This window comes from Typopeltis vanoorti, chromosome 12 (genome assembly GCF_054136105.1).
Source record: "Typopeltis vanoorti isolate ZY-2024b chromosome 12, IOZ_Tvanoo_1.0, whole genome shotgun sequence".
Lineage (NCBI taxonomy): Eukaryota > Metazoa > Arthropoda > Arachnida > Uropygi > Thelyphonidae > Typopeltis > Typopeltis vanoorti.
This window is the reverse complement of record NC_143560.1, coordinates 79,315,786-79,341,594: the sequence shown is the minus strand read 5'-3', so window position 1 is coordinate 79,341,594 and position 25,809 is coordinate 79,315,786. Positions and strand designations below refer to the sequence as shown.

At 34.2% G+C, this 25,809-nt stretch overlaps 1 protein-coding gene across 3 annotated transcripts in view; it reads left to right on the top strand.

Moving 5' to 3' along the window:
- Positions 1–25,809, top strand: part of Not1 (CCR4-NOT transcription complex subunit 1) — a 568,860-nt gene that overhangs the window by 281,627 nt on the left and 261,424 nt on the right. For all 3 annotated transcript variants that reach the window (XM_090401629.1, XM_090401630.1, XM_090401628.1), the window contains exon 26: positions 2,522–2,638. In XM_090401629.1, coding sequence (XP_090257755.1) covers positions 2,522–2,638 — 117 coding nt within the window. The remainder of the gene's footprint in view (positions 1–2,521; positions 2,639–25,809) is intronic.

The following is a 25,809-nucleotide window of genomic DNA, read 5'->3' as shown; positions in this document are numbered from 1 at the left end:
TTCCTTGATTGTCATTGCTTGAATATAACATTTTGTATTTATTGCTCAGAAAGATCTCACCAGTTTTTGTCTTTTTTGTTTGTTACCCCTATTATGTCAGTCTTGTACTTGTCTAATTCCTCAGCTAGCTCCATTTCTTTGCCATTCAGGCTTCTTATATTGATAGTACCAATCTTTAAGTCCGGTGATGTTGATTTGGAGTGTGCTTTCAGATATTTAATCTGTAAATATTCCATTAAACCTGTAATATGATGTCCTTCCAGCACTTAACACATGTATCCTATTTTATTTAGGGAGTCTGCCTTCTTTCCTGGATATTATTTGCCTTAACTGGTGAGCTGCACACACATACAGAAGGCAGTGGCAAACTACTTCTGTGTATATTTGCCAAAAAAAAAAAAATCTTATGAAAAGAGGCTTAAGTTATTTCAATATGTTGCTGAAAGATGGGGCGCTCAGGTCAGAAGGCATGAAAATGGCAACTGGGGAAGAGCAGAGGGAAACTTCTAATGATATTAACAAGAATGATGAAGCTGGATCTGAGTCTTCTAGAAGTTCAACTTCTGGTAGTTAATTTCAGAAGACAATGTCTCTGTTTTACTGATTTACATAAAATAGGAACATGGAATGTAAGAAGCATGTATCAAGTAAAACTGGAACTGGAAAAAAAAAAAAAAAAAAAAGAATGAGAACTCTCAAGTTAAGATTTTAACAATTAATTAGTGAACTGAGATGGGCAGGAATGGATCACTTTGGTACTGATGACTCCATGATTTATTACCCGGAACAAGGATGGTTTAGAAGAAATGGAATGACATTCATTGTTAGAAGAGAATATGAAAAATACATCTTGGGTTACAGTCCAGTGTCTGACAATATCCTAGTGAGAATAAAGTCATATTCTGTGAATTTCACACTTATATAAGATTGTATCACTCTCTGTGGAACCAAGTGAAGAGGAGGTAGAAGAATTTTACAGTAGATTGCAACAAGTAGTGTACAGCATTGATAAAGTAAATTTTTCTGTTAATATTGGGTGATTAGAATGCAGAAGTAGAACAAGGCATCACTAGAAAATTTGGTTTGGGACAGAAATGAAGCAAGAGAAAAGGATGTTGGAGTTTTGTATTGAGAACAGTTTCTTCATTGCAGCAATATAAAAGAAGATTGTCCATGGACTTCATCTAATGGCAAACACAAATCAGATAAATGATATTGTTGCCAACAATTATTAGAGAAGTGTTATCAAAGCAGTAAAAACACTACCTGGTGCAGACTAGAATTAAACTTATGAAATTAATACATTTATTTATCAGAAGATATACATATATTCATTGCGATATTTGAGGCTGCAAATTATCATAAAGTTTATTAATGCTTGCTTCAAGGCTCGTGACACTAAATTTTAAAATCTTATGCAAATGATTGTTTAAAAATCTTATTCTACACTCTGATTTGACTATTATCATTTTTGAAAATGCTGATTCACAAATATATGTGCTTCCAGAAATGGAGGTGTATGGTTGCTGAATATACTGACCGAGAATTTCATAGAGCCTGATATATCATATGTCTATGATATTTTTTGACTAAACTATCTCATTCGCATGCAGTAATATTCACTTCAAGTTGGACTCTTAAAGTATTGAACTCTGATTACAACAGTCTATAATCACATTATCACCTGATACACTTCAGAATTAACTGATAAAAAATGACAGAAACAAATCACCCACACCTGGACACAAGACACTAGGGAAGAGGGAAGAACTCAAAAAATTCACAAAACTTATCTGTCATATGCCTCGATGAGTACTGACTGAAAGCTGTGGGAATAGGGTATTACTAATTCAGATGAATCCGTGCTTCTGCTCTGCTTCATTCTGCAGGACATGACCCATACAAAGACTGACCAGTTTACATGCCATGTCTCTGGTCATTGGGTATAATCATTCAGAACAGCATACTTCCTTTCCACTGGAGAGCTCTTAATCATGATGAGGCATACCAAAACAGTTCATGAAAATTAGTGTATGATACTATTAGAAACTCCAGTTTCTGTGTAAGGTTTGTGTTTGGCATTTTGTAAGAAAGTTTTTTTTATAAAACTTTTGAAGAATTGGAGAGTTAACTCTCTGACAGATATTTCTTTTACTTAGGGTAATGCACTCCAGAACAGTTTGTAAATAATTAGTATTAGGTGATTTGATTTGTATAAGTTTGTTTGTCTTCATGTGGACTACTTATGAAGTCTCTTTTTTTTTTTTCTTCAACAGTTAAATTGGATATTTTTTCAACAAGAATTTAATTATGCTTAAATGTCATTGCTTAATTTGAATTTTAAAAAATGGCATCATAGTGTAATTATATATTTCAGTTTTCAAAATAATATTAGGTACAATAATCTATCGGTCAACACTGCTAAGCATCCAAGAAATTAATGTTAATACATTTCATTTTTGTATATTTTTAAGAGACTGCTTTTGCAAGAGTAATTTTAGCATACTGCATTTTCTCCTAGGTATTACTGAGAAGTGATAAAGGAATTGCAAATTTCTCAGACAGATCACTTTTAAAAAACCTTGGTCATTGGTTGGGGATGTTAACTCTGGCAAAAAACAAACCAATTCTTCAGATTGTAAGTATACATATCAATTTTTTTACTAATTGTAGTGACATTATATCATATTTAACATCAGTATTCATGTTATTAAACTCAGTTTAATAAACATCAGTTTATTTCAAAATATTTACTGTATTTATCTGAATTAGTTTTCAGATAAATACAGTAGATGAAAAACAAAAGCTTTTTTATATTTGTAGTACACAACAGAATATAAAATAAAGATTAGAGATAACTTTCACCATATGCATAGAAAAACTGTTGATCACCAAGGTCTAGTGACATTTCACTGATTAGCTGGTAATGGCTTGATTTCAAAATTAAAAATCTGAGAAATTTCAGACTATATCACAAAGCATACAACTATTTAGTCTGAGTACAAGCATCTTTGAGATGCAATTATCACTGCCTTGGCATTTAAAATATTAGTTCATAATTCAGTTAAGGCATTTCACATGCCATTTTAGATTATGCAGATATTTTGATTCAAATTCTCTTGGCATTAAATATCTCCTATGTTCTCCCCAGGACCTTTTGAATGGGTGCACCGCCCGGCTAATTAATGTTGTGAATTGACATGGCTAAATAATGAGCAAGAATGGAAAAATAATTTAAGAAATTTTTTAGTTAATAGTGATGAGAAATCGAACCGGAGAGTCTCGATACTTGTGAGACCAGCTCAATTTCTTCATCAACTGCACAACAATCCGTACGCGGAAGAAGATAAAAATCGGGATCTCGAATACAACAGGATCGGTTGCAAAGATCTTATACGAAAGAGACATAATTTTGATGTTTGAAAGAAATAAATTGTGAAAATTGAGCAGATTCGAATCGAAGGCAAAAATCAATGTTAAAACTCTACAAAATCATTTATTTTTCTTAATAATGTTTTTTGCCTGAAGATCGTGAGTCAAGTATTTAATATTTTATTTTGTAAAAGAAAATAGGCCTGCACATCAAATATAGTGGTGATCTCAGGGAATTCTCGAAACTCTCAAGGACTGACATCAGTCTCGAGTGATACCAATTCCCATTCCTAGTAATTAATACTTATAAATAGTAAAATTGCAACATTACACGCGTTATGTTTTGTGGTTATTACTGTCAGTGCACAATTCAGTGATTTGTTCTGATTAATTGTCGATTTCCTGTCGATTTGGTGAATTAACTTCTGCAGAGTCTCTTTCAAATGTAAAACATGCATCTAAACACTGCTTATCGGGTATTAACAGTGAGTGGTTTAAAAAATTCCATTGGTTAGTGGTGAAAGATAATGGAACGATGTGTTCCACATGTACGAAATACGGAAAGAGACGACCCACAAACAAGGAAGTGACTTGGGTAACTATGTCATGCACAAGACTTTAAAATGAAAGCTTGGTTGACCATGAACAAAGCAAGTTACACACTGATTCTTGTTCAGATATAATTGAAAAACGAATACTAGAAGAAACTGGAATCGGGCAAATTGAAAAATCAATTTCAATTTTGAATAGCTTGCAGAGAGATGCTTTTCTGGGAGCTTTAAGATCTATATTAGCAAAAAATGAGTTACTGCATGCTACATTATTTGAAAAATTGTTTGAGCATTGCAAGGCTATAGGCTGTTCCTACTTAGAACATGTTAATGTTGGTAAAAATGCACATTATACCTCAGAAAGAATAATGCAAGAGTTGATTGATATATTAGCATCAGAAGTTAGATCTGAAATACTGAAAAATATACTTTCTGCAGATTATTTCAGTGTTTTATGTGATAAATTACAGACATCTCAGTTTTAAAACAGCTGATTTTGTATGTTAAATATGTTTGTCAACTTAGAATAGAGGTCAGGATTAGTTTTGTATCAACTTGCAATATTATTGATGGCAAAGCTGAGACTATAATAAAGTAATTGAAACCCTTGACAGTCTAGGCTTAAAAACTTGTAATCTGGTGGGCCTAGGATCTGATGGAGCAGCTGTCATGATTGGAAAGCAAAAGGGAGTTGGAAAACTGCTCAAAGATAAAACAGATGAACTCATGGTCAACTGTCGTGTAAACCACTGACTGGCTCCTGCTAGTGCCCAAGCAGCTGCTGAAGTGCCTTATTTAGTCATGTTTAATGATATCTTATGGCAGTTGTTTTTCTTCTACAATTCCTCAGTCAGGATGGCTGGTTTAACCCAAATCCAAAATATACTGAACAGTCCTCAGATTAAACTTAAGATGGCTAGTGACACTAGATGGCTGTCTCATGATTCTGCAATACAGTCTCTAAGAGAATGCATGGTGAGTGTTATAGCTGCATTGGAAAGAGAGGCCACTGAACGAAATGATATCACAGCTGAAGGTTTAAGTAAATATATCAGAACATACAATTTCATAGCTTCCCTAATGATGCTTTCAGGTGTGGTACTGCATTTATCTAACTTGTTTAGATCATGGCAAAGGCAAGATGTTGACTTAACTGAAATAGAGCCAGTCATAGAAGCCAGAAAACTATCCATCTTGGATAGTTTGCTGATAAAGATTTTGAAAATCTTTATCAGCATCTTTCAGGTGAATGGTCAGACCTTCACATTGACGATTCAGATTCTAATGTTATTACGTTCAAGACTACAATATATGATAAATGCATAGACACAGTTATTAAACACCTAGAAGCAAGATTTCCAGATATGCCAATCATTTCCTGCTTTTCGAGACTTTTCAATGCAGAAAGTCGTGATCAACATGAGGCTTCTGAGATTCTTTTTGATTAATATTCTAGAAATGGAAGTCCTGCAGTTTTAAACTATGAAAGTACTAAACTAGAATGGGCAGTTTCATCAAAAATGATTAATGGACAGTCATACAAAAATCTAGATCCAAGACAAATACTGCTGAAATTAGCAACAACATCTGAGCTTAAAGAGTATTTTCCAAATTTAGCAAAACTAGCTGCTGTTGGACTGGCCATACCTGTGAGACAGCTGAATGTGAAAGGAGTTTCTATGCATTAAAAAGGATAAAAACCTCTATGAGGAATCGCATCAGTCTGAACGCTCTAAATAATCTGATGTTTGATTTCGCTAGAGGGACCAGATCCAACAGATTTTAATTATGAAAAAGCTGCCGACAACTGAGCTTCTAGAAGAAAAAGAAAAGAATTAATGTATATAGAATTTTAAGCTGTGAGCATTACAAAATTTTTCGTTACTCAATGAGAAAATAAGAAAAATCCTAGTCTTGTTTGTTATAATTACTATATAAAATATTATCCTTGTTTAAACTAAACATATTTGGTCGTTTATAATTAAAATACAATTTTATTTAATGCTGACGATAAAAACAAACTTATATTATAGCCTACCTATAAGTCCTCTCTGTCACGCGAATGTGTAACCTTAGCTACTAGTTGGTTTACAACGTTTTTTATGTTCCTTTCAATTTGCATTTACAAGTTTTTGTCTTTTCATAAATGCCTTGAAAAAGCCAGACAGTCTGCTGGCGAAACTGGTAGGCTATAATATAAGTTTCTTTTTATGGTCAGCATTAAATAAAATTGTATTTTAAATATTATCCTTGTTTGAAATAATTTCTAATAAATTACTATTTGTTATGAAAAAGGGTCTTTCTTAACTCGTTCAAAATATGTATTTTTATAATATTCTATTGAAGATTAACCCCCCCCCCCCAACCAGCCAGGACGTATATATACATCCTGATAAATCCGGATACGATTCTGTAACACCTATTGAATAACATGGATAAGAAGTGCAAGTTGGTCTCACTATTTCATCCACCTTGGCTGGTAGAGGCTAACTTGTTTATGTTAAGATTTATTTGTTTATATGGATGTTGGAATTTTCATTTTTCAGTTAAATATGATGGACAGTTTTTGCATTTGAAGTTTATTTAGTATGTAACAAACACTAAAGTTATATTTACAATATTAACAATATATTTCATTTTGTTTGCATTTTTCACTCATAAAAAATAAATATATAAATGTCGATCTATTGGACTTTTTGTTTTCAATGTTACTTGTAAAAAAAATATAAATATTATTTATTCATACAGCTTTTGCCTTTATTCCACACATTTAAATCAGTTCATGTTAAATTATGCAATTAAATTTTGTCCTGTAATATAAATTTACTTCAAGTGTGTGTGTGTGTGTGTGTGTGTGTGTGTTTGCAGAGAAAGAATGATGTCAGCTTTTAGTTGGCAGTATTCCATGAAGATGATAGTAAACTGAAATTCTGAAGCTTTCACTGTTATTAGAGGGGTTGTATTTACAAATAATAGAAAATACTGTGCAGTATATTTTTTTGTACACCCGGCTAATGCTTCATTCCACCCGGTTGGTAAAAATTTCTGGGGAGAACACTGATCTCACTGCACCTTGAAACTAAATAGCGAACATCGCTATGACTAAATGATGTGTCATAATGTACTGTGGAAAAGTCCCACTGTGTACTGAGTCCCATAGACCCAATGCTGTATTAAGTTCACTATTCTAAACAGTAAAAGCTTAAAACAGCATTGAACAAATTGAATTCTTACCAAATTACATAACAATCAGGAGAACAAAGGAAATTGTACATTGAGGACAGAATGCAGGAAATGGCAGGAATAATACAAACAACAATAATAGAAGCCATAAAAGAAGAGCATGGAATTATAAAAATCTAAAATTAATGTTTGAATTTCAGAAGGGTACATTAGCTTAACACATTTGCACTATGTTTCACATGTTTGCTTATCTGCCAATAATTCACTTGACCTTGTAACATGTCATTCCCACGTTGGGCAGGTACATTTTTACATATTCGTCAATGTGTGTAGTTATGACATGTAAATTTCAAGTTTTTTTTAAGAAAGTTCTCTACATTTTTCTGATAAGCACGTATAACAATTCATTGCGACTGATGTGGTAAACCCAGAAGTCCAAGGTCGTTTGTTGTCCTCCTCCCCCTCCAGATGAGTACCTTACAATACAGTTTATATAGTGATCAGCATGAGCATGTTAAATTAACATCACTTACCCAAAATTTTCATGAACTACTGTAAATATGTGCAGATCATTATATTTTTACAATTAAAACAAAAATTTAGGTCAGGATTCAAAATCAAAAATTATTTTGAATTTTCTAACTTATAAAGGCTGTAACACAAAACAGCATCTATCCAGGCAAATGTCTTTTACTTAAACTTCAGATTAAATAAATATTGTATGTTGTGCAATATTTATTTAATTTACAGTTCTGAGTGTACAATATCAATTTATGCCAGGTCTCTGTCCAGTCAGTTAACTGATATTCCCACTAGCTGTTTCTGTCATCTCTCTCTCTCCCCCCCTCCCCCTCCCCGGGCTAATTAATGCAGATTAATTAATATTCATCACTTCTATTCCCTTCCTCTTTGCAATTGGAGGTGACCAAGTTGACTACTGAAGTTTTCAGGTTATTTTTTTTTTCATTAGGAAGATTTCAGGTAAGTAATATTAAGCTAACATAACATTTTGAAATTTAAATGTTATTTCTGGATTTTCGTTTTTATAATTTCATACTCTTCTAGTACTCATCTTTCTAGCATCTCTCACTGTTCGCATTTGTACTTTTTTCATTATGTCATTTTATGTGCTTTATGTTTGGTTCCTTCCGAAGAAAAAACTGGCAAGAAATCATACATTCATGACAAAACACAAAGGATGATTTCCTGCCATTTCTTTCTTTCTTGTAAATTCTTTCCACATGATTATGACAAAAATAAATAAATAAATTGCCATTTGTTTGGGGGCGCCAATTCAGCTTTGCAGCCGGATGACGTTCAGCCTAGCACCAACCCTGGTTATGATGTCTTTTGTATTATTTCCCTGGATTTCTTGTAGTTCTCCTTCCTATGATTTCTGTTCTGTTTCCAGTATATATATATATTATTTCTTTATATTTCATTCTATTTTTAATGATTTCCTTTGTCCTCTTTCTACTGGTATCCTTCGTTATGATCAGGGCCGGCGGAAGCGGGCCTGCATTGCTGCGGGTGCCACTACAAGGTGGGCACCGTTTCAAAGTATTAGTATGAAGTTTCATTCTTTCTTTAAATTTTTGTAAACGAAGTAATAATAATTAGGTAAGTCAATATAATTGCTGCAAATTTACATATTCTGCATAAAAATAGATCAGATTTTCTCCCACTACGATTGTCATGAATGCGCCTTTTTAGGCAGCAAGCGCACTGCTTCGCTCGGCTCAGAGCAGCCCTGTGCCAACAACCCTGTCCCGTAATGTATTTTGTACGGGACCTTAGAGTCTCATTCCGCTGAAGCGCTAGTAGTCATTTGGCCCAGTTCAACCGGTGCAGAGCGTGCAGAACTCTGTGAAATCGTCATGTCGCCAATGTAAATAATTATAACCAGGTGTAATGTGATATGGGATTTTAAGATTCACCACAATAACGGCCTGTTTCTGGGGGATGATTTCTATTTTGAAATGAAAACAATAAAATTCAGTTACATTTGCTCTGGTTACTGTTGATAAGTAGTTGATATCATTTACTACCATGCTGATTTCGCTGCTGGAAGTCCTATTCAGCCCTTGTCAGCAGAATAGGATTTTAAGATTGAAAACTATAAAATGGTTCGTTTTATCCCTGTGGCTCAGAGTATGATTCACTTACTCCTGTTAATCGAACAGTATTCGTTAGACAGTGGTGAAATAAAGACGAATTATTCGGAGTGTTCTTACATTTGGTGTTTAAAATCTGCATATTTGTATTTGTAAACAGTTCCTCTTGGTAAGTATTATTATTAATTATATCATCGATTACCTGTTGTAATCATGGAGTTTTTATGAAGGTTTTATTTTTATTTTTCTTCTAATAACTTCAAATATAGAGCTGACCGTTTTTTTTTTTTTTTTTCAAAAGTTATTTTGTAACCCAAAAAATTATTATATTATTTATTACTATAAAAATTTTAAATATATTTCTTAAATTTCAGTTTATTTTCAAAAATAAATTAAAAAATGGATATAAAGAAAAAGTTATCAGATGTAAAAGAAAAAATCGAAAATGAAAAGCTGCAAAAGAAGCACTGGCTCAAAAACAAGCTGGAATCTTAATACTTTTCTTTAAAAAAATTAAAAATTCTTCTGATGATACAAACCCAGGTCATCAACAAGCTCTTGTAATTGAAGAAGAAAGTCAAACGCAGGAATTAAATGAGAAACACTTGGAACAAGTAACTGACAAGAGAGACAAGTCGTTAATTTCTGAAAAATTAGAAGATATAGGCAAATGGCCAAAAATTAATGATAAATTATGAATAGTTTTAACTCAAATGGGACCTACTCAAAAGAAAAATATATAATATTCAAGAGATATCAATGGACATAAATTTAGTGATGGCTATTGTAACAGAAGAATGGAAAATAGAGAGACCGTTTCGAGAACATGGCTAATTTATTCTGAATCTTTAAATTCTGTTTTCTGCTTTTGTTTTAAGCTTTTTTCATCTATTGAGTCTAGCAGTCTTGTAGAAGGGTCCAATGATTGGGGAAATGTATCTAAAACTTTACATAGACATGAAACAAGTTCAATTCATATGAAAAACTTCTTAAAATGGAAAGAATTAAATAAAAATTTAAAAAACAAAAGTACTATCGACTGTCAGGAGCAAGTTATGTACGATATGGAGAAGAAACATGGGATAAATGTTTTAATGAGGTTAATAGAAATAATGAAATTCCTTGGTGGTCAAAATTTAGCATTTTGAGGATCATCAGATAAATTATATAACAAAAATAATGAAAACTTTAAAATTAGTGGAATTATTTGCTAAATTTGATCCTGTTATGGAAAATCATATTGAAAGAGTCCTTTGAAATAACAACAGCGTACATTATTTGAGTAAGGATAGTCAAAATGAAATAATAGAAATGTTGGGTAATGCAATAAGGAATAAAATCTTATTATCAATTCGAGAATCCAAATATTATTCGATAATTTTGGACTGCACACCTGATGCTAGTAAAACAGAACAGATGACTATTATTATATCTTTGTTTCCTGTACTAATAAAATAGTCGAAATCAATGAAAACTTTTTAGGTTTTGTAAGTGTTGATGATTCTACAGGCCACGGTTTATTCGACACAATAACTACACAACTGACCAAATGGAACATTCGTATTGAGGACATGCGAGGCCAGAGTTATGATAATGGAGCAAATATGAAGGGAAAGAAAAATGGGCTTCAAAATTTACTTTTTAACTAAAAATCCTCTGGCTTCTATGTTCCATGTGCTACGCACACTCTCAATTTAATGATCAACGATAAAGCAAAAGTAAATGCAGATACAATTAGTTTTTTTGCAACTGTACAAGAAATATATAATTTTTTTTCATCATCTCCAAAACGTTGGACAATTCTTTTGAAATTTATATTAAATATAACATTAAAACAGCCATCGGAAATTCACTGGGAAAGCAAATTAAAGTAATTCTCCCTCTACGTTATCAATTAGGAGAAATTGATGACACGCTTTTTGTATTTTTAAGTAATGACAACTTCAATAAAGAAATTCAAAATGAAGCACAAGGTTTATGTTCTTAAAATCAAAGACTATAAATTCATCTGCTCTTTAATAATTTGGCACGATTTGCTTAACAGAATAAATCCAGTTAGTAAAGCTCTTCAGGATAAAAATATGAATATATCTCTAGTCTTAAGATCCATTGGAAATTTTAAAAAATTCATATCAGAATACCGATCAGATACAAATTATAAAAAAGTTCTTGAAATAATAAAACTACTAAGTGAAGATGTGGATGGAGAAACAGAGTTTAAATCTGTATTAGAAGTTCAACAACAGAATAAAAAAATGTCAGTTTCAATACGAACATCCTGATGAACAGCCACAAACTCCAGAAGATAAATTTAAAGTCAACTTTTGGATGCTGCATGGACTTCGTTAAATGGATGTTTTGAACAACTTAAAACTCACGTTGATAATTTTAGTTTTTTTGTATAGACTTTTCCAAATTAATAATGAAGAGTTAAGAAAAAACTGCGACGACTTAGAAATTCTTTTGAAAGATGGAAACAATAAAGATATAAATGCCATGAAACTCTGACGAGATGCAATCTTATACAGATATTTTTCAAAACGATACTTCAAAAATTGAAGATCCTCTCGATTTTCTTAAATATATCATGTCGAATAATTTATCTTTTCCGAATTTTGCAATTGTTTTAAGAATATTATTAACTATACCTGTTAGTATAGCAAGCGGTGAGTGTTTGTTTTCGAAACTTAAATTAATTAACACTTATTTAAGAACAAGTATGTTATTAACAAGGCTTGAAAGTCTAGCATTAATAGCTATTGAAAATGATATATGTGAAAACTTAGACAGTTAGAATATTATAGATAATTTTGTTAATATCAAAACTAGGAAATTTAAATTTTAATTAATAACATGTTTTCAAGAACAAATGTGTAATTTAATTTCTTTCTTGTAAATTCTTTCCACATGATTATGACAAAAATAAAAATAAATAAATAAATTGCCATTTGTTTGGGGCGCACATTTCAGCTTTGCAGGCGGGTGATGTCCAGCCTAGCGCCGGCCCTGGTTATGGTGTCTTTTGTATTTCCCTGGATTTCTTGTATTTCTCACAAGTTAATATGCATGTCCCTAGTAATTTCCTTTGTTCTGTTTTCCACAATTTCTTTTGTTTCGTGAGAATGGAGTGTGGAGGTTAGTATTTTTATCTTAAATTGTAGTGAACCTTATGTCATAACAAACTATCTCTCTGGTTTTTAGGGATTTGTTATAGTGACTGTCTAATGTACACAAGTTAAAGGGAAGAGTATAGACCACTCATTTGATGTCATAAGCATGCAGTGATATATGATCGATCCTCGTTTTATTCTAATCTTATGCATTACAATTTCTTAGTGTTATATTGTTGTGAGTCCCCCCTCCCCTAGGTTGTAAACCTATCACAGGATACAATGAGTTGGCTAGGGATTAGATATCTGAAAAATATACTGCAGAGACCAAACATAGATCTTTTTCAAACCACTTTAAAGTCTCCAGTAATGAGCAAGTGGGATCTCACTGTGTGTTCTAATATTCATCTACCACTTAAAAACATCTCTAACCAGATGGTCAGAGAGTGGAAAATGGTATTTCACAGGATGATAATATAAACTGAATGCATTGTTTCATGTTCCACATTCCTTAACGATTTCTTTATGCAAGATTATGAGAAATCCTCAGTTTTTGTCATCATTAGATTTGACAAGACCTGATTTTCTATTATTGTTTTGTTTAATAATTATGTTTGAAAAAAAATGAAATGAGCTAAGAAAATTGATTCAAAACATGTACTTTGGTTGCCCACAATTACCATTTCCGATCTTCTGATCAAAATCAGCCTATTTATAACTTTTTGTGTGAATCTTGCCCTGCTCTACAGAATGAACATGAACTTTTTTCTAACTACATCAGACTTCCAAAAATGCCTGATGGGGAATCTTGCACCAGATATTTTGCTACCTAAAGACACTAACAGAACAGTGGGGGGTTTAAACCTAGAGTTTGTTGGAGATGTACCAAGCTGGCAGTAATTATTATAGAATTTGAAATTATTCTGGTCATAAGTCATTGTCATTATCTTCTTCTGGTTCCCATCTGCCATATGGCCGCGGGAGGGTAGCTATATGCTACCATTCTAGGGAGAGATGATTATGAGCAAGGTGGTTTCCCGTTGCCTTCCTTGCCATAAGTATTTGACTGTAACCTGTGTGTTCACGGGGCCGGTTTGCCTGCTTGCGGGATGAAAAACCCCAGATAAACTGGCAGAAAAAACCCTGCTGCCTACGCCCAAGACCGACTAACTTGGCTATGGCTGAGGAAGATCCTTAAGCTCCTCACGTCGTGGACGGGAATCGAACCTAAGACACTTCTTCCCCAGGCATATGGTTGCGAAGTGCAAAGCCACTAGGCTAACCGCGTGGACTATTGTCATTATATAAGTGTTAAAAAAACTGTTGCTGGAAGAGAACAGTTATATACATGCATATGGTTGTTCTCATATAGCCAACCAACTTAGTTTAGTTTATCATTTCCTGAAATGTATCCTCAAGCAGTGGAGATACATAAGATAATATGTACCTCCACTGCTTGAGGTGGTGGAAATGCATAAGATAACATAGCTAATTTCTCAGTTATGTTATTTCGTATAAATTTATTTAACTGGCTTCCCGGCATAACTACTTTTGCTTATTTTAACTTTGCCTTAAACTTTGTTCATATACTGAATATGTTTTAACTGTTTGTAGTTTTACCATTAATTCAGTAATTTTCATCTGGGGGTGCTTAAGGGTCAAAGTTGTATAACTGAGAGGAGACCTCCACATGGCCTTTAAAGGACCAGGGCTTCTGACCTAATGTCCAATCCTCACCTTCTCGTGGTGCACCCTGTTGGGTATCTACCCGAATACTGAACAAACGAGTATGGGCCGACAGTTTAGGATTTAGCCGACCAAATTGTATTCTTATTGGCTTAAACCAAAATACAAAATGATGGTACAACATGACAAAATTTCATGTCGGATGGGGTGTCGCCAGTTAAACAAGGCCCCTATTGTTTTCACCACAGAACCAGGGCAAACAGCGAAGACTCAGCTACTGGAATAAATCCTAAAACACACCTAAAACTCAACATCACCACAGTTAAAGATCGGTATTATCAACATAAGAAGCCTGAATGGCGAAGAAATGGAGCTAGCTGAGGAATTAGATGTACCAGATCGACATAATCGGGGTGACTGAAACAAAAAAGACAAAAACTGGTGAAATCTTTCTGAGCAATAAATACAAAATGTTATATTCAGGTGATGACAATCAAGGAAGAGAACAAGTAGACATTGTATTCAGCACTAAATACGAGGCTAATCTTCTTGAATGGCAGGCAGTCTCAAGTAGAGTGATGTGGGCAAATATCAGAATGGGGAACTGGATAATAACACTTATTTGTGCCTATGGTCCCACAGAAAGTTCTACTAAGGTAGAAATGGAGGAATTTTTTGAGGCTTAAGAGAAAGCAACTAACACAATGAAAAAGGAAAGTTGGTTCTTGTTGGGGATCTAAATAGCAGAGTAGGAAATGATTGTCAGACATACAAAAATATTTTGGGAAAATTTGGAGAAAAGAGCAAAGCTAATAATAATGGCAAACACCTGTTGGATTTCTGCTCAGTACATGGACTGTTTATTACTAACACCATGTTCCAACATAAAAATGTGCACAAATTCACATGGAAAGAAGAGGCAAGGAATAAGAAAAGTCTCATTGACTATGTTATTGTCGATAGTGATGTTTTCTCCCTGATGCAGAACACCAGAGTGTACAGAGGATTTGAAATTGGAATTGATCACTATTTAGTCTTGATTAGAATAAAATTGAATTTCACATTGAAAAGAACATGTAAGAAACTTTTAAAGTGAATAAAAGTTGAACAGCTCTCAGATGTGAACTGTAGACTAAAATACACAAAGATTATTGAAGAAAAAAAATGAAAGAGTTTGAGAACAGTAACCAAACCTTGAAGATTCAGTCTCAAGCCTTGAAGAAAACCCTCATTGATTCAGCCAGAGAGGCATGTGGTGAAGTTGTCTGCAAGGATAGAAAAATCAGAAGGACACAGGAAGTTAAAGAGGCAGTGAAGGAAAAGAAGAAAGCATATCAAAAGTTGCTGGCAAATAAGTCAGCTTGTGCTCTTAGCGAACACTGAGACAAATGTAAGAAAGCTAAACACTGTGTAAAATTAGTCATGGGAAGACTTTGGCAAGAAAATAGAAAATAAATATCAAGAAGGTGGTAAGATATTCTGGAGGTTGTTGAAGAAGCTCAGAAATGGAGGAAAGAGTATTGTAAAAGGAATTAGAGATAATAAAGGTTACATGAAAACCGGAGAAAAAGATATCCTTGAAGTGTGGAGTAATTACTTTGAAAAATTGCTAAATAAAACAAGCAGTGATGACAGCACAGTGGTAAAAAACACTCAACAGGCATACAGTTAGGAATACATATCCATAGTTGAAGTAGAAAAAGCCATCAAAGGCTTGAAATGTGGAAAGGCAGCAGGTGTAGATGATATTCGACCAGAAATGCTGAAGTATGGAGGTATAAAATTCTTACAGTGGCTACATTGCATAGTTCAGAAGACTTGGGCAGAGGGACCAATTCCAGATGATTGGAGTAGAACTCTCATAGTACCCATATATAAAAAGAGAAATAAAACTGAATGTGAGAATTACAGAGGTTTTCCCTACTGAGTGTTCCTGATAAGATTTATGCAAGTATACTTGAGAAACAGTTGAAGAATTGTGGAAGAAAAGCTTATTGGATAACAAGCTGGATTCAGGCCAAATAGAGACTGTCAGAATCAGATCTTCACTTTACGACAAATAGTTGAGAAATCATTTGAATATAACAAAGATCTATAATTAAGATTTGTAGATCTGGAAAAGGCATATGACTAGGTACCAAGAGAGTGGCTATTCAAAACGCTACAGTTGTATGGTGTCGATGGGGGCATTAATTCATGCAATACTTAGTCTTTATTTGAGTTGTAAGTCAGCAGTTAGAATTGAAGGAAGTACAGGAAGGTGGTTTAATGTTAAATCTGGTGTCAGACAAGGGTGTACATTATCTTCTCTTTATTCGTTATCTATATAGATCACATTATGAAGGAAAGTGGTATTAAACCTGATATCAAAATTGGAGATGTTAATGTCAGCTCTTTGCTTTATGCGGATAATGTTATACCTCTAAATAAATCCACTACAAGTCTGCAAGATTCCCTGTCTAAATTGAATAACTGTTGTAATAGATATGGTATGAAGGTCAGCATTAAAAAGACAAAGACAATGAAAATAAGCAGAATCACTGAAAATGTCAACTGTGTTGTGAACGGAGAACCTGTTGAACAAGTAAAACATTTCAGCTACTTCGGCATGATTTTTAGTGAAGATTATTATTACATAACACCTCCAGGGAGTCCAAATTCTCATCGAGGGAGGGCACCTACTCTACAACACTCCGTCTTCACCACTCTACTAACCACAGCTACCTTCGTCATCTACACCAACGCGATCTACTGCCGACCACCACTACTATTTTTACAGACAATAACAAACACCAATGTCGGGATTCGAACCCACAGCCTTTTGGCTGGAGAACGGATATGGTAACCACTCGGCCAACCAGGCTGGCCGGTGGTAAATTTAATATGGAAATAGACCACAGAATCAACAAAGCTGGTATGGTAGTAAGTCAATTGAATAAATTCGTGTTGAATAAGAGAAATTAGTCGGAACACTAAATTAGCTGTATACAAGACAGTGTTCAAACCAGTTTTAACTTATGAATCTGAGAGCTGGGTCAGATGTAAAACACTTGACCAAAGACTAGAGACCGCAGATATGAGAGTCCTGAGAAAGATTAGGGGTACGAACAGATGGCAATATCATATTAAAAACGAGGATATTAGGAAAGAACTTGACATTGTCAGCATCCAGGAATGTGTTTGCAGGGCTAATCTCAGGCAATATGGTCACTTAAACAGAATGGGTGAAGAAAGATTAGCGAAACAAGTGTTCCCTGCCAGGTTGGCAGGAAAAAGACCAAGATATAGGTGGATTGATACGGGACAAAGTGCCTTAGACGATAGAAATATAAGATCTGATAATGTTGGAGTCTTGACAAGTAACAGACTGATTTGGATGAAAATTGTAGATAGGAAGTTAGTAATGATGTAAATTTTTCATGTAGTACTTTCATATCCTGTACACCCCTTGAGGGTACATGGCAGGAATTCGGTGACGACGATGATAATTTCAATCTTTTTATTATTGATTTTCATATTACATTTGTTAGCAGTTATTATTCAAATTATTTATTGAAAATTTAGAATAAATTTAGTTTAATCCTTTATCCAAATGTGAGCAAACAAAGTTTGTGCCTGAAAGTATCTTCAGGACTGAGGTAAGGCAGTACAACACCGGGCAACTCGTTGCAAAGGTGGAGCAAGCTAACGTTCCTCCTATCTCACTATCTCCCATAATGCAAAACACATCTCCTTGCGGATATGTATAATCTTATGCATTAAGGGAAGGGCCACTACCCAGACTAGTTTTGACCTTTATTGAGGTCTCTTCAGTGACTCAGATTAGATTTATTTATCTGCAGAAAGTAAAGAGCTGAGTTTAATATCTCCAATTTTGATATCCATTTTAATGTCATATTCTATAATATGAACCACGTGTAGGATGAAAATAACAATGTACATCCCCTCTTACTCCCAATTTTAAAACAAACCATATTCCTGTGCATCCCTCAGTCTAGCTTCTATCCTAAGTATAGAATATATGTATTGTTATTTATAATGTTCCATTTATATCATATAACCGTAGCATTTTGAACATCTTTTCTACAGCACCTGTATTCTTTTCCCAAAATTTATAAAACTTAAATATCTTTCTTGTATTCCCATGATTTCTTCTCTTCCATATCCTATCCATAGCTTTTCTGTAGAGCAAGCATGTCAAACTCAAAGGCTAGCATGTGCCAAATAAACGAGGTTTAAGTTTGTGGGATGCAAAAAACAAAAACTTCAATTTTCATAAAAACGCAGTTTATTTAAAAAAGCACAATATAAAAAAAGAACAAGAACAACGATAAAATTAATGTTTTCTCCCTGACACTTGGCATCTCTGCTCTGCTACTGTCTTTCCTACTTCAGGAGAAATCTTGTTCGCAGTGATTACTTTCAAAACTGATCCAAGGTGAATGTCAGTAATTCTGGATCTGACAGGAGACTTATTTCCCTTCATAATTGTAAATAACTGCTCACACTGATAAGTACTTCTAAACATGGATATAATTGCCAGCCTGGTTGGCCGAGTGGTTAGCTCCACCCAAAAGGCTGCAGGTTTGAATCCCGTCGTGGGTTTGGATGTTTGTGATTGTCCCTGAAAATACTAGTGGGAGTGGTGGGCGGTAGATGGCATTCGTGTAGTTGCCATCTGCCGCCCTCCCTCGATGAGTCTTTGGACTCCCTGGAGGTGTCAAGTAATAATAATAATAGTTTCATATGCGAATTTTCGAGTATTTTTAAACCTGGTAGGTAAATATTTGTAAAATACAGGCACACTAACTTCATCAAATATGAATCGCACTGGATCTCAATTACCTCCATTTGCATTTGATTAGGTACTGATTCAATATTTATTGAAAAAATCAAAGAAAACAAAGAAATCTTGTCTTCCAAAAATTTAAAATCTGCAAACCTTGTTTCAAATTCAGTTCTAAGGCCTACAATTTTTTCTGCATATTTTTGATACGATGCAGTTTCACTTAAACTTGATTTTTTAATGTTCAAGTTGGAAAGTGCATCAAATCTTCATTTTTCAACTGCTTTTCCCGAAGAACTAGTTTACATTTGAATGCCTTAACTTGGTCCCACATATTTATAATGATCTGATCTTTTTCTTGCAGTTTTAAATTTAAATCATATAAGTGTTTTGTTATATCAACTATGAAGGATAAATCTTTTAACCACACTGTGTCAAAAAACAGGCTTGTGTCTTGATTTTTAATTATTAAGAACTGACATATTTCTTCTTTCAAGTCCCAGAATTGTTCAAGAATCTTGGAGCAGGATAGCCAATGTACCTAAGTATCGTAGGACAAACCAGAATATTCGCTGTCTAATTCACTTAAGAAAGCAGAGAACTGTAACTGATTTAAGCCTCAAGATTTTATGAAATTAATGATTTTTTTTGATAGATGTCAACACATTTTCCATGTTTATTACTTTCACTCATAATACTTCTTGATATATAATGCAATGTGTATGATGAATCGTGGATCCATCATAAATTTCACTTTATGTTTTTTGCAGTAATGCCACAAAACCATTGTTTTTATCAGTCATAGAAGGAGCTCCATCTATAGCTAAAGAAGTTAATTTTGACAGAGGTAGATTGTATTTTTGTAGAAGTTCAAAAACACATATATCTTGTCCTGTACTAGTGTTATGCATTGGTACTAGTTCCAATAATTCCTCAAAATCCGTGAAATCTGTGTTGCAAGCACGAAGAAACACAGCTAATTGAGCTCCACCCTCAATGTTCATACTTTCGTCACAGGGAATGGAAAAAGCTTCGAAACTAGATGATTTTGCCTTGATCTGAACACTTAAATTATCGGCCAAATCAGTAATTCTTTCTGCAGCTGTATTTCGAGACAAAGAGATTGTTTGAAAAGCCTTCATATTTTCAGGACAAATAATTTCTGCAGCTTTAATTAGACATTCCCTTTTGAAATCACCTTCATTAAAAGGTTTCGAGTGTTTAGCTATCAACTCCAACAAGACGTAGCTTGCATGCACCGCCGCTTCATTTTCTGGTGATACTTTAGTAAACATGAACTGTTGTTTTTTTTTCAGTCCCGACTTGAGCTCTTTCAACTTTTCTTGTCTCATTAATCCCTTGTAATTATCATATTTTGATTTATGTTGTTCATAGTGACGATTAATGTTGTATAACTTGGTATACTGATAACATTATTACATATTAAGCAGATTATTTTATTTTTTACTTCACAGCAAAAATACTCCAATTCCCACTTTTCTTGGAAATTTCGATGTTCATCAGCAATTTTTCGTTTATTACTATCACTTGGTTTCGATAGACATGCTGAATACAAAGGACTGATAAAAATTAATAATTGTTAACATAAAATAATAGAATATTTTAATAAAAAGTGATATTTTTTCTTGAACGTCAACTTACCAGGCACTAAATAACTGCACAAATTAATAAGCGTAACATAAATAAACTTATTTTTCTTACTTAAATATAAAGAGCGATGTGGGATTAAATAGCCCCTTAATTTAAATAAACTTATTTTTCTTGTTCGCCGAAAGCGAAATATTTCCTATTATGCACACCAAACAAGTCAGTTCAAACAAGACTGATGACTAGACTTTGGCATGGCACTGGCATGTGATAGTAGGTATATAATTGGCTGGTAGAAATAGTGGAGGAAATGGTTCGCCTGCATGTAAATTAAATGCATACAACATGACTATATGTAGCAATCACTTTCATTGGCAAACGTTTGGCTGGGCCGCAAAAATATTCGTCGAGGGCCGCGAGTTTGACACCCATGCTGTAGAGGGTGTTTCATTCCTCTTTATTTAGGAACCTTTTGTGTAAATGATTTGAAACTTCAAAATCTTCTTATCTAGTATCTTTAAACTCTAATCTCCCCTACTGTTTTTCAGTGGGGTTAGGCTAATCTGAAACATAATCTTAATAATGTTCAAATCTCAGTGAAGATCATATTTCTCTTCTTATTCTGACTTACACCTTCATCCTTTCCTGGCACAAATACATTACATCCATAACATTCTCTGTGGTATTTATTCAACTCCTGTTATATAAATCCCAAATCCACTCAATCTTAAGATGCTGTTTTTACATTTTGGATGTTTACCAAAAACCTCCTTAAGAATTCTTGTTGAAAGCCTTCTCCCCCCCCCCCCCCCAACCTCCTCTAATCTTTTTCATAGACACTGTATGCAATGAGCAGGCTACCCCCCCCCACCCCATTCTTCTTTTGTATGTATAGAAGCACTAACATACTTCTAAACCTGCAAAAGCACAAGCTGTGAGCAACAGCCATACATTCTTTAGCTTCATACTCATCATGCCAACCTCTCATCCCCCTCTTTCATTCCATCTACCTCTGTTCTCTGGAATGATGTCTTCCACATAGCATTGTCCTCAAGGATGATAACCTCTAGCTGTTCAAGAGATACATCAATAGATTCTTTCTTTCTCCTGAACCACTAATCCACACATCACTATTGTGTTATAGGTTTCCTCTTGTCTGTGTGGAGTTGATATATAAAAAAAGAAAATAATTTTTGTATCTTAGTCTATATAAATTCAAAAAATTGCCACAAAAGAATAGTACAGTTAACTCTCATCATAGCAAGCTCATAGGGACCACAAAAACAGTTTATTATAGTATGTAGTTTGCTATAGAGAATTTCTTTTAGTATAGCTTTATATCTGTACCTATGAATCTTTGGTTGGAACTTTTCAGTAGATTGCAACAGAGAATGGGTTTGTTAAAGAAGTGTTTACTGCAGTGAATAGATTTCTTAAAGCAGTTTTTGCTATGTTGATGGAATTTTATTATTATTATTAATGGCATCTTCATGGAGTCTGGAGACTCCTTTCAAGAGATCCAAATCAACCAAGATTCATAGTAGAGGTTCAGTGTAGTGGTTGAGGCAGTTGTAGGTGTCCTCCTGCGATGAGTCTTCGGACTCCTTGGAGGTATCAGAAATAATAATAATAATATCTCTCATTGAATCCATTCATCATCACACAACTTCCATGGATTGCCCCTAGTTCTCTGCCTATTTGTCATATATAGAAAATTTTCATTTGCATCAATTTTATAAAACCCCTTGAATATCTTAAAAGTTTCTATCATGTCCCTTCTTTCCTGCCTATCAACTAAACTTTGTAACCCACAAACCTTCAACCTATCTTCATAGGGAGTATTCCACAGACCTGTCACCCATCTTGGTCACTTGTCTCTGAATCCTTTGGACCACCTCCTGGTCCCCAAGAACCCCAGATGACCAAATCTGTGTGCAATAGTATGTACCCAAATCATAGCCTTATAAAGAGGTATAATAACTTCCTTATCTTTATTTGTCAATGTGTTTTTCAACATCCAAATAATTCCTTGGTATTTTACCAAATTTTGCAGTATGCCCTCTGAACTTCAACTCTTTGTCCACCATTATTCCCAAGTACCTAGCCTCATCAATTTCCTGCATACTAATACCATCAATATGATACGCTGTATGCAACCTTTTCAACCTGAAGTGCATAACCTTACATTTTGCAACATTAACTTGACAATAATTATCCTTTACCCACAATGCCAATTTATTCAAATCGTCCTGCAAGATATCTACATCACCTTTATCACCTATTGCTCTCCCTAGTTTTGCATCATCAGCAAACAACCGAATATCCTCCCCCTTAAATCTTTCCCTTGTCACTGATATGCAAATTAAAGAGTAGTGGCCCTAGTACCAAACCCTCGGGTACTCCATCATTCTCCTAAAATCCTCCACCATATACACCATATACTACTCTCTGGTGTCTATCCAATATTGGTTTAATTTTAAGATATTGCAATTTGAAGTTGGGCTTTTATTCATTTATTTACTTATTTTTATTCTAAATCTCATGATGAAAAAGCTATGAACTTTCACTCCGTTATTATCGGTGTAGTGTTGGACTAAGTGCTACACAATCCAGAAACCCTCTGGAATAAAACGTAGAATGTTTTTTCAAGGTACTTCAGGTCTCTAATAAGAAGTATGATGAACTTGCAGTAGACAGCCATGATATTAATCTAACTCATCCTGTTCACTATAAGGTTTACATGTAGCTCTAGTATATATTAAAATTGCAATATAGTTCTTGCTATATCAGCTGTAACATTTCCATAGTAACTGGTGAAGTCAGCACTTTTTTTTAATGTAACCACATTGGGTGGGGGGGGGTAAAGGAATAGACATCTATGCATATATAAAGCACTGCATTCTTTTATGGAAATTCAATTTTTTTTTTCGTATCTGTAAACTATTTTCTCAACATCACTATTTTTTTACATTGATTGCATTGCTTCTTTATTGATTATATGGTGGATTAGTCTGGTAGATTTGCCTTAAAATTTTCATTGGTTCAAATCTTGCATACCATAAAACACGCTAAGTTTTTTGTGAACTCTTGATATCTAGATAGTTTATATGAATATGATATGTGCATATACACACACATATATAAAACACTGCCATTCTATTATGGAAACCTTATACAAAACATCAGTGATTCATCTAGCTCTTAAGTAATAGATTTTTGAAAAGTGAATATAGGTAATTTAGGTAGTAGATAAATAGAGTTTTGAGGAGGTTGTCATAAAAATGTTGACAAACATTGTCAACTTTCATAAAGTGAAAAAATTTTCAACATCTATCTCTAATCCAGAGTATTTTAGTAATAAGGCACGACACCTTTTGGTCTGGCTCCCATTACTGAGACCTCAATAAAGATCGAAGCCGGTCTGGGTAGTGGCCCTTCCCATAATGCATAGTACAGTAAAACTTGTCCAAGGCAGAAACTTGCTCAATGTGAACAAATTATATAGTCCCTGCCAGAAGAATAGGCATTACAGTATTATTTATTTTGTATAATGCTGAATCTGCCCAACGTGGAAATGGAAAGCAATATTTGAATAATTTATTAAAAATTACTTGTATAAAGCAAAAAATGTTTTAAAAATACACCTCTATTTATTAGATTTTGGCACTTGTGTTGCTTTTACTGTTTCATTTGAGAATTAATGTTGGTAAGTCCAAACATTTCAATAACCTGAATTTCAACAAACCGATCAGTTCATTTTTTGCATCATGGCTAAATTGCATGCGCTGTTGTTGCTAAATAAAAAAGTCAAAGTCATTGAAGCTAAAGAAAAGGATAAACTCTTGCTACAGGAAATAATGATGTGCTTTAAGTGTGGCAAAATGCAAGTATACAACACACTTGAACAAAAGGATTAAATAATGAACAAGTGGCTACAAGGAAACCATCGAATGAAGAGGAAGGCGAAGGTGTAACCAGCAACGAGGAAATCAACGAGGTAGTGTGGCAGTGGTTCATGAATGCAAGATCAAAAAACATTCACATATCCGGCCCAACAGTCCAAAGTGAAGCTCTCGCAGTAGTCAAATTTCTCGGGAATGATCAGTTTAAGGCATCTACAGGATGGTTGGATAGTTTTAAGAAGAGGCACAATATTGATTGGAACGAAGTCTGTGGGGAATCTAAAGATATGGATGAAAGTGTAGTGAGTGAGTGGAAACCAAAACTGCTAGACAAAACACCTAGTTAACACCCAGAAAAACAGGATTGTTTTTTTTTTTTTTTTTTGGGTGTTAACAACAAAATTACTCTCAGTTAAGGGAGAAAAGTGTACTGTGGGCAAAATGTCCAAAGAAAGACTTAGTGTTATTGTGTGGAAATATGGTCGGAGAAATGGAAAAGTAGCAAAACCAAGATGTTTCAAGAACCTGAAAATTAATAATTTACCAGTGATTTGGAGAAACAATAAAAAAGCTTAGATGCCTGCAGCTACAATGGAAGAGTGGTTAAACGTGTTTAATGCAAAAATGAAGAAGGAAAATAGAAATGTCAAAACAATGGAAGAGTGGTTAAACATGTTTAATGCAAAAATGAAGAAGGAAAATAGAAATGTCATCCTTTTTCTTACAATGCTACCTGCCATCCAAAGGTAACACTTTCAAATGTGAAAATCGCATGGTTCCCAGAAAATGCAACAAGCGTATTACAGCCCATGGATATGGGTGTTATTTACACATTCAAATCACGCTAGAGACTATTTCTGATGCAACCTTTTCGAATGTAGAAGAAGCCAATAGCTCTTATGCATTAGCAAGATCTGTATCGGTTCTGGATGCTGTGAATTGGATCAGGTTGGTAGCGAAGAAAATTAAAGCAGAAACAGTAAAAAAGTGTTTTGCTAAAGCTGGGTTTGGGGAAAGTGATGTGGCAGATAATTTGGAGGAGGCGAGTGAGAACATTGCTGCAATATCCAATCTCTTCCGAGGAAAAGAACTTTCCTCTGATACAGAGAACTTTGTTCAGAGTGATGACCATCTAGCCACACATTACAGCTTTGAATATGCAGCTCTACTAGCGGTAAGAAATACACAAAACGAAGATGTGGAGGAAGAAGGAGGTGAGGAAGCAGCCAGAGAACAGCCCTTCATTGCAACAAAAATTCGTACAAATGAACAGGCCCTTCGTCGCATCAGTGAAGTAATGCAGTTTGCAATTGATTCAAACTCTTCCAGCCTTCTTGAACTATTGTATACAGTTAAGGACTGCATTCAGAAAGGCATAATCACAAACCAATGTACAACTCATTGAGATTTCTTCCACAGATCCAACAAAGAAACTTGTTTCCACTTTTTTGTGATCATGTCTTTTTGAATACAGTCCTTAACTATATACAATAGTCC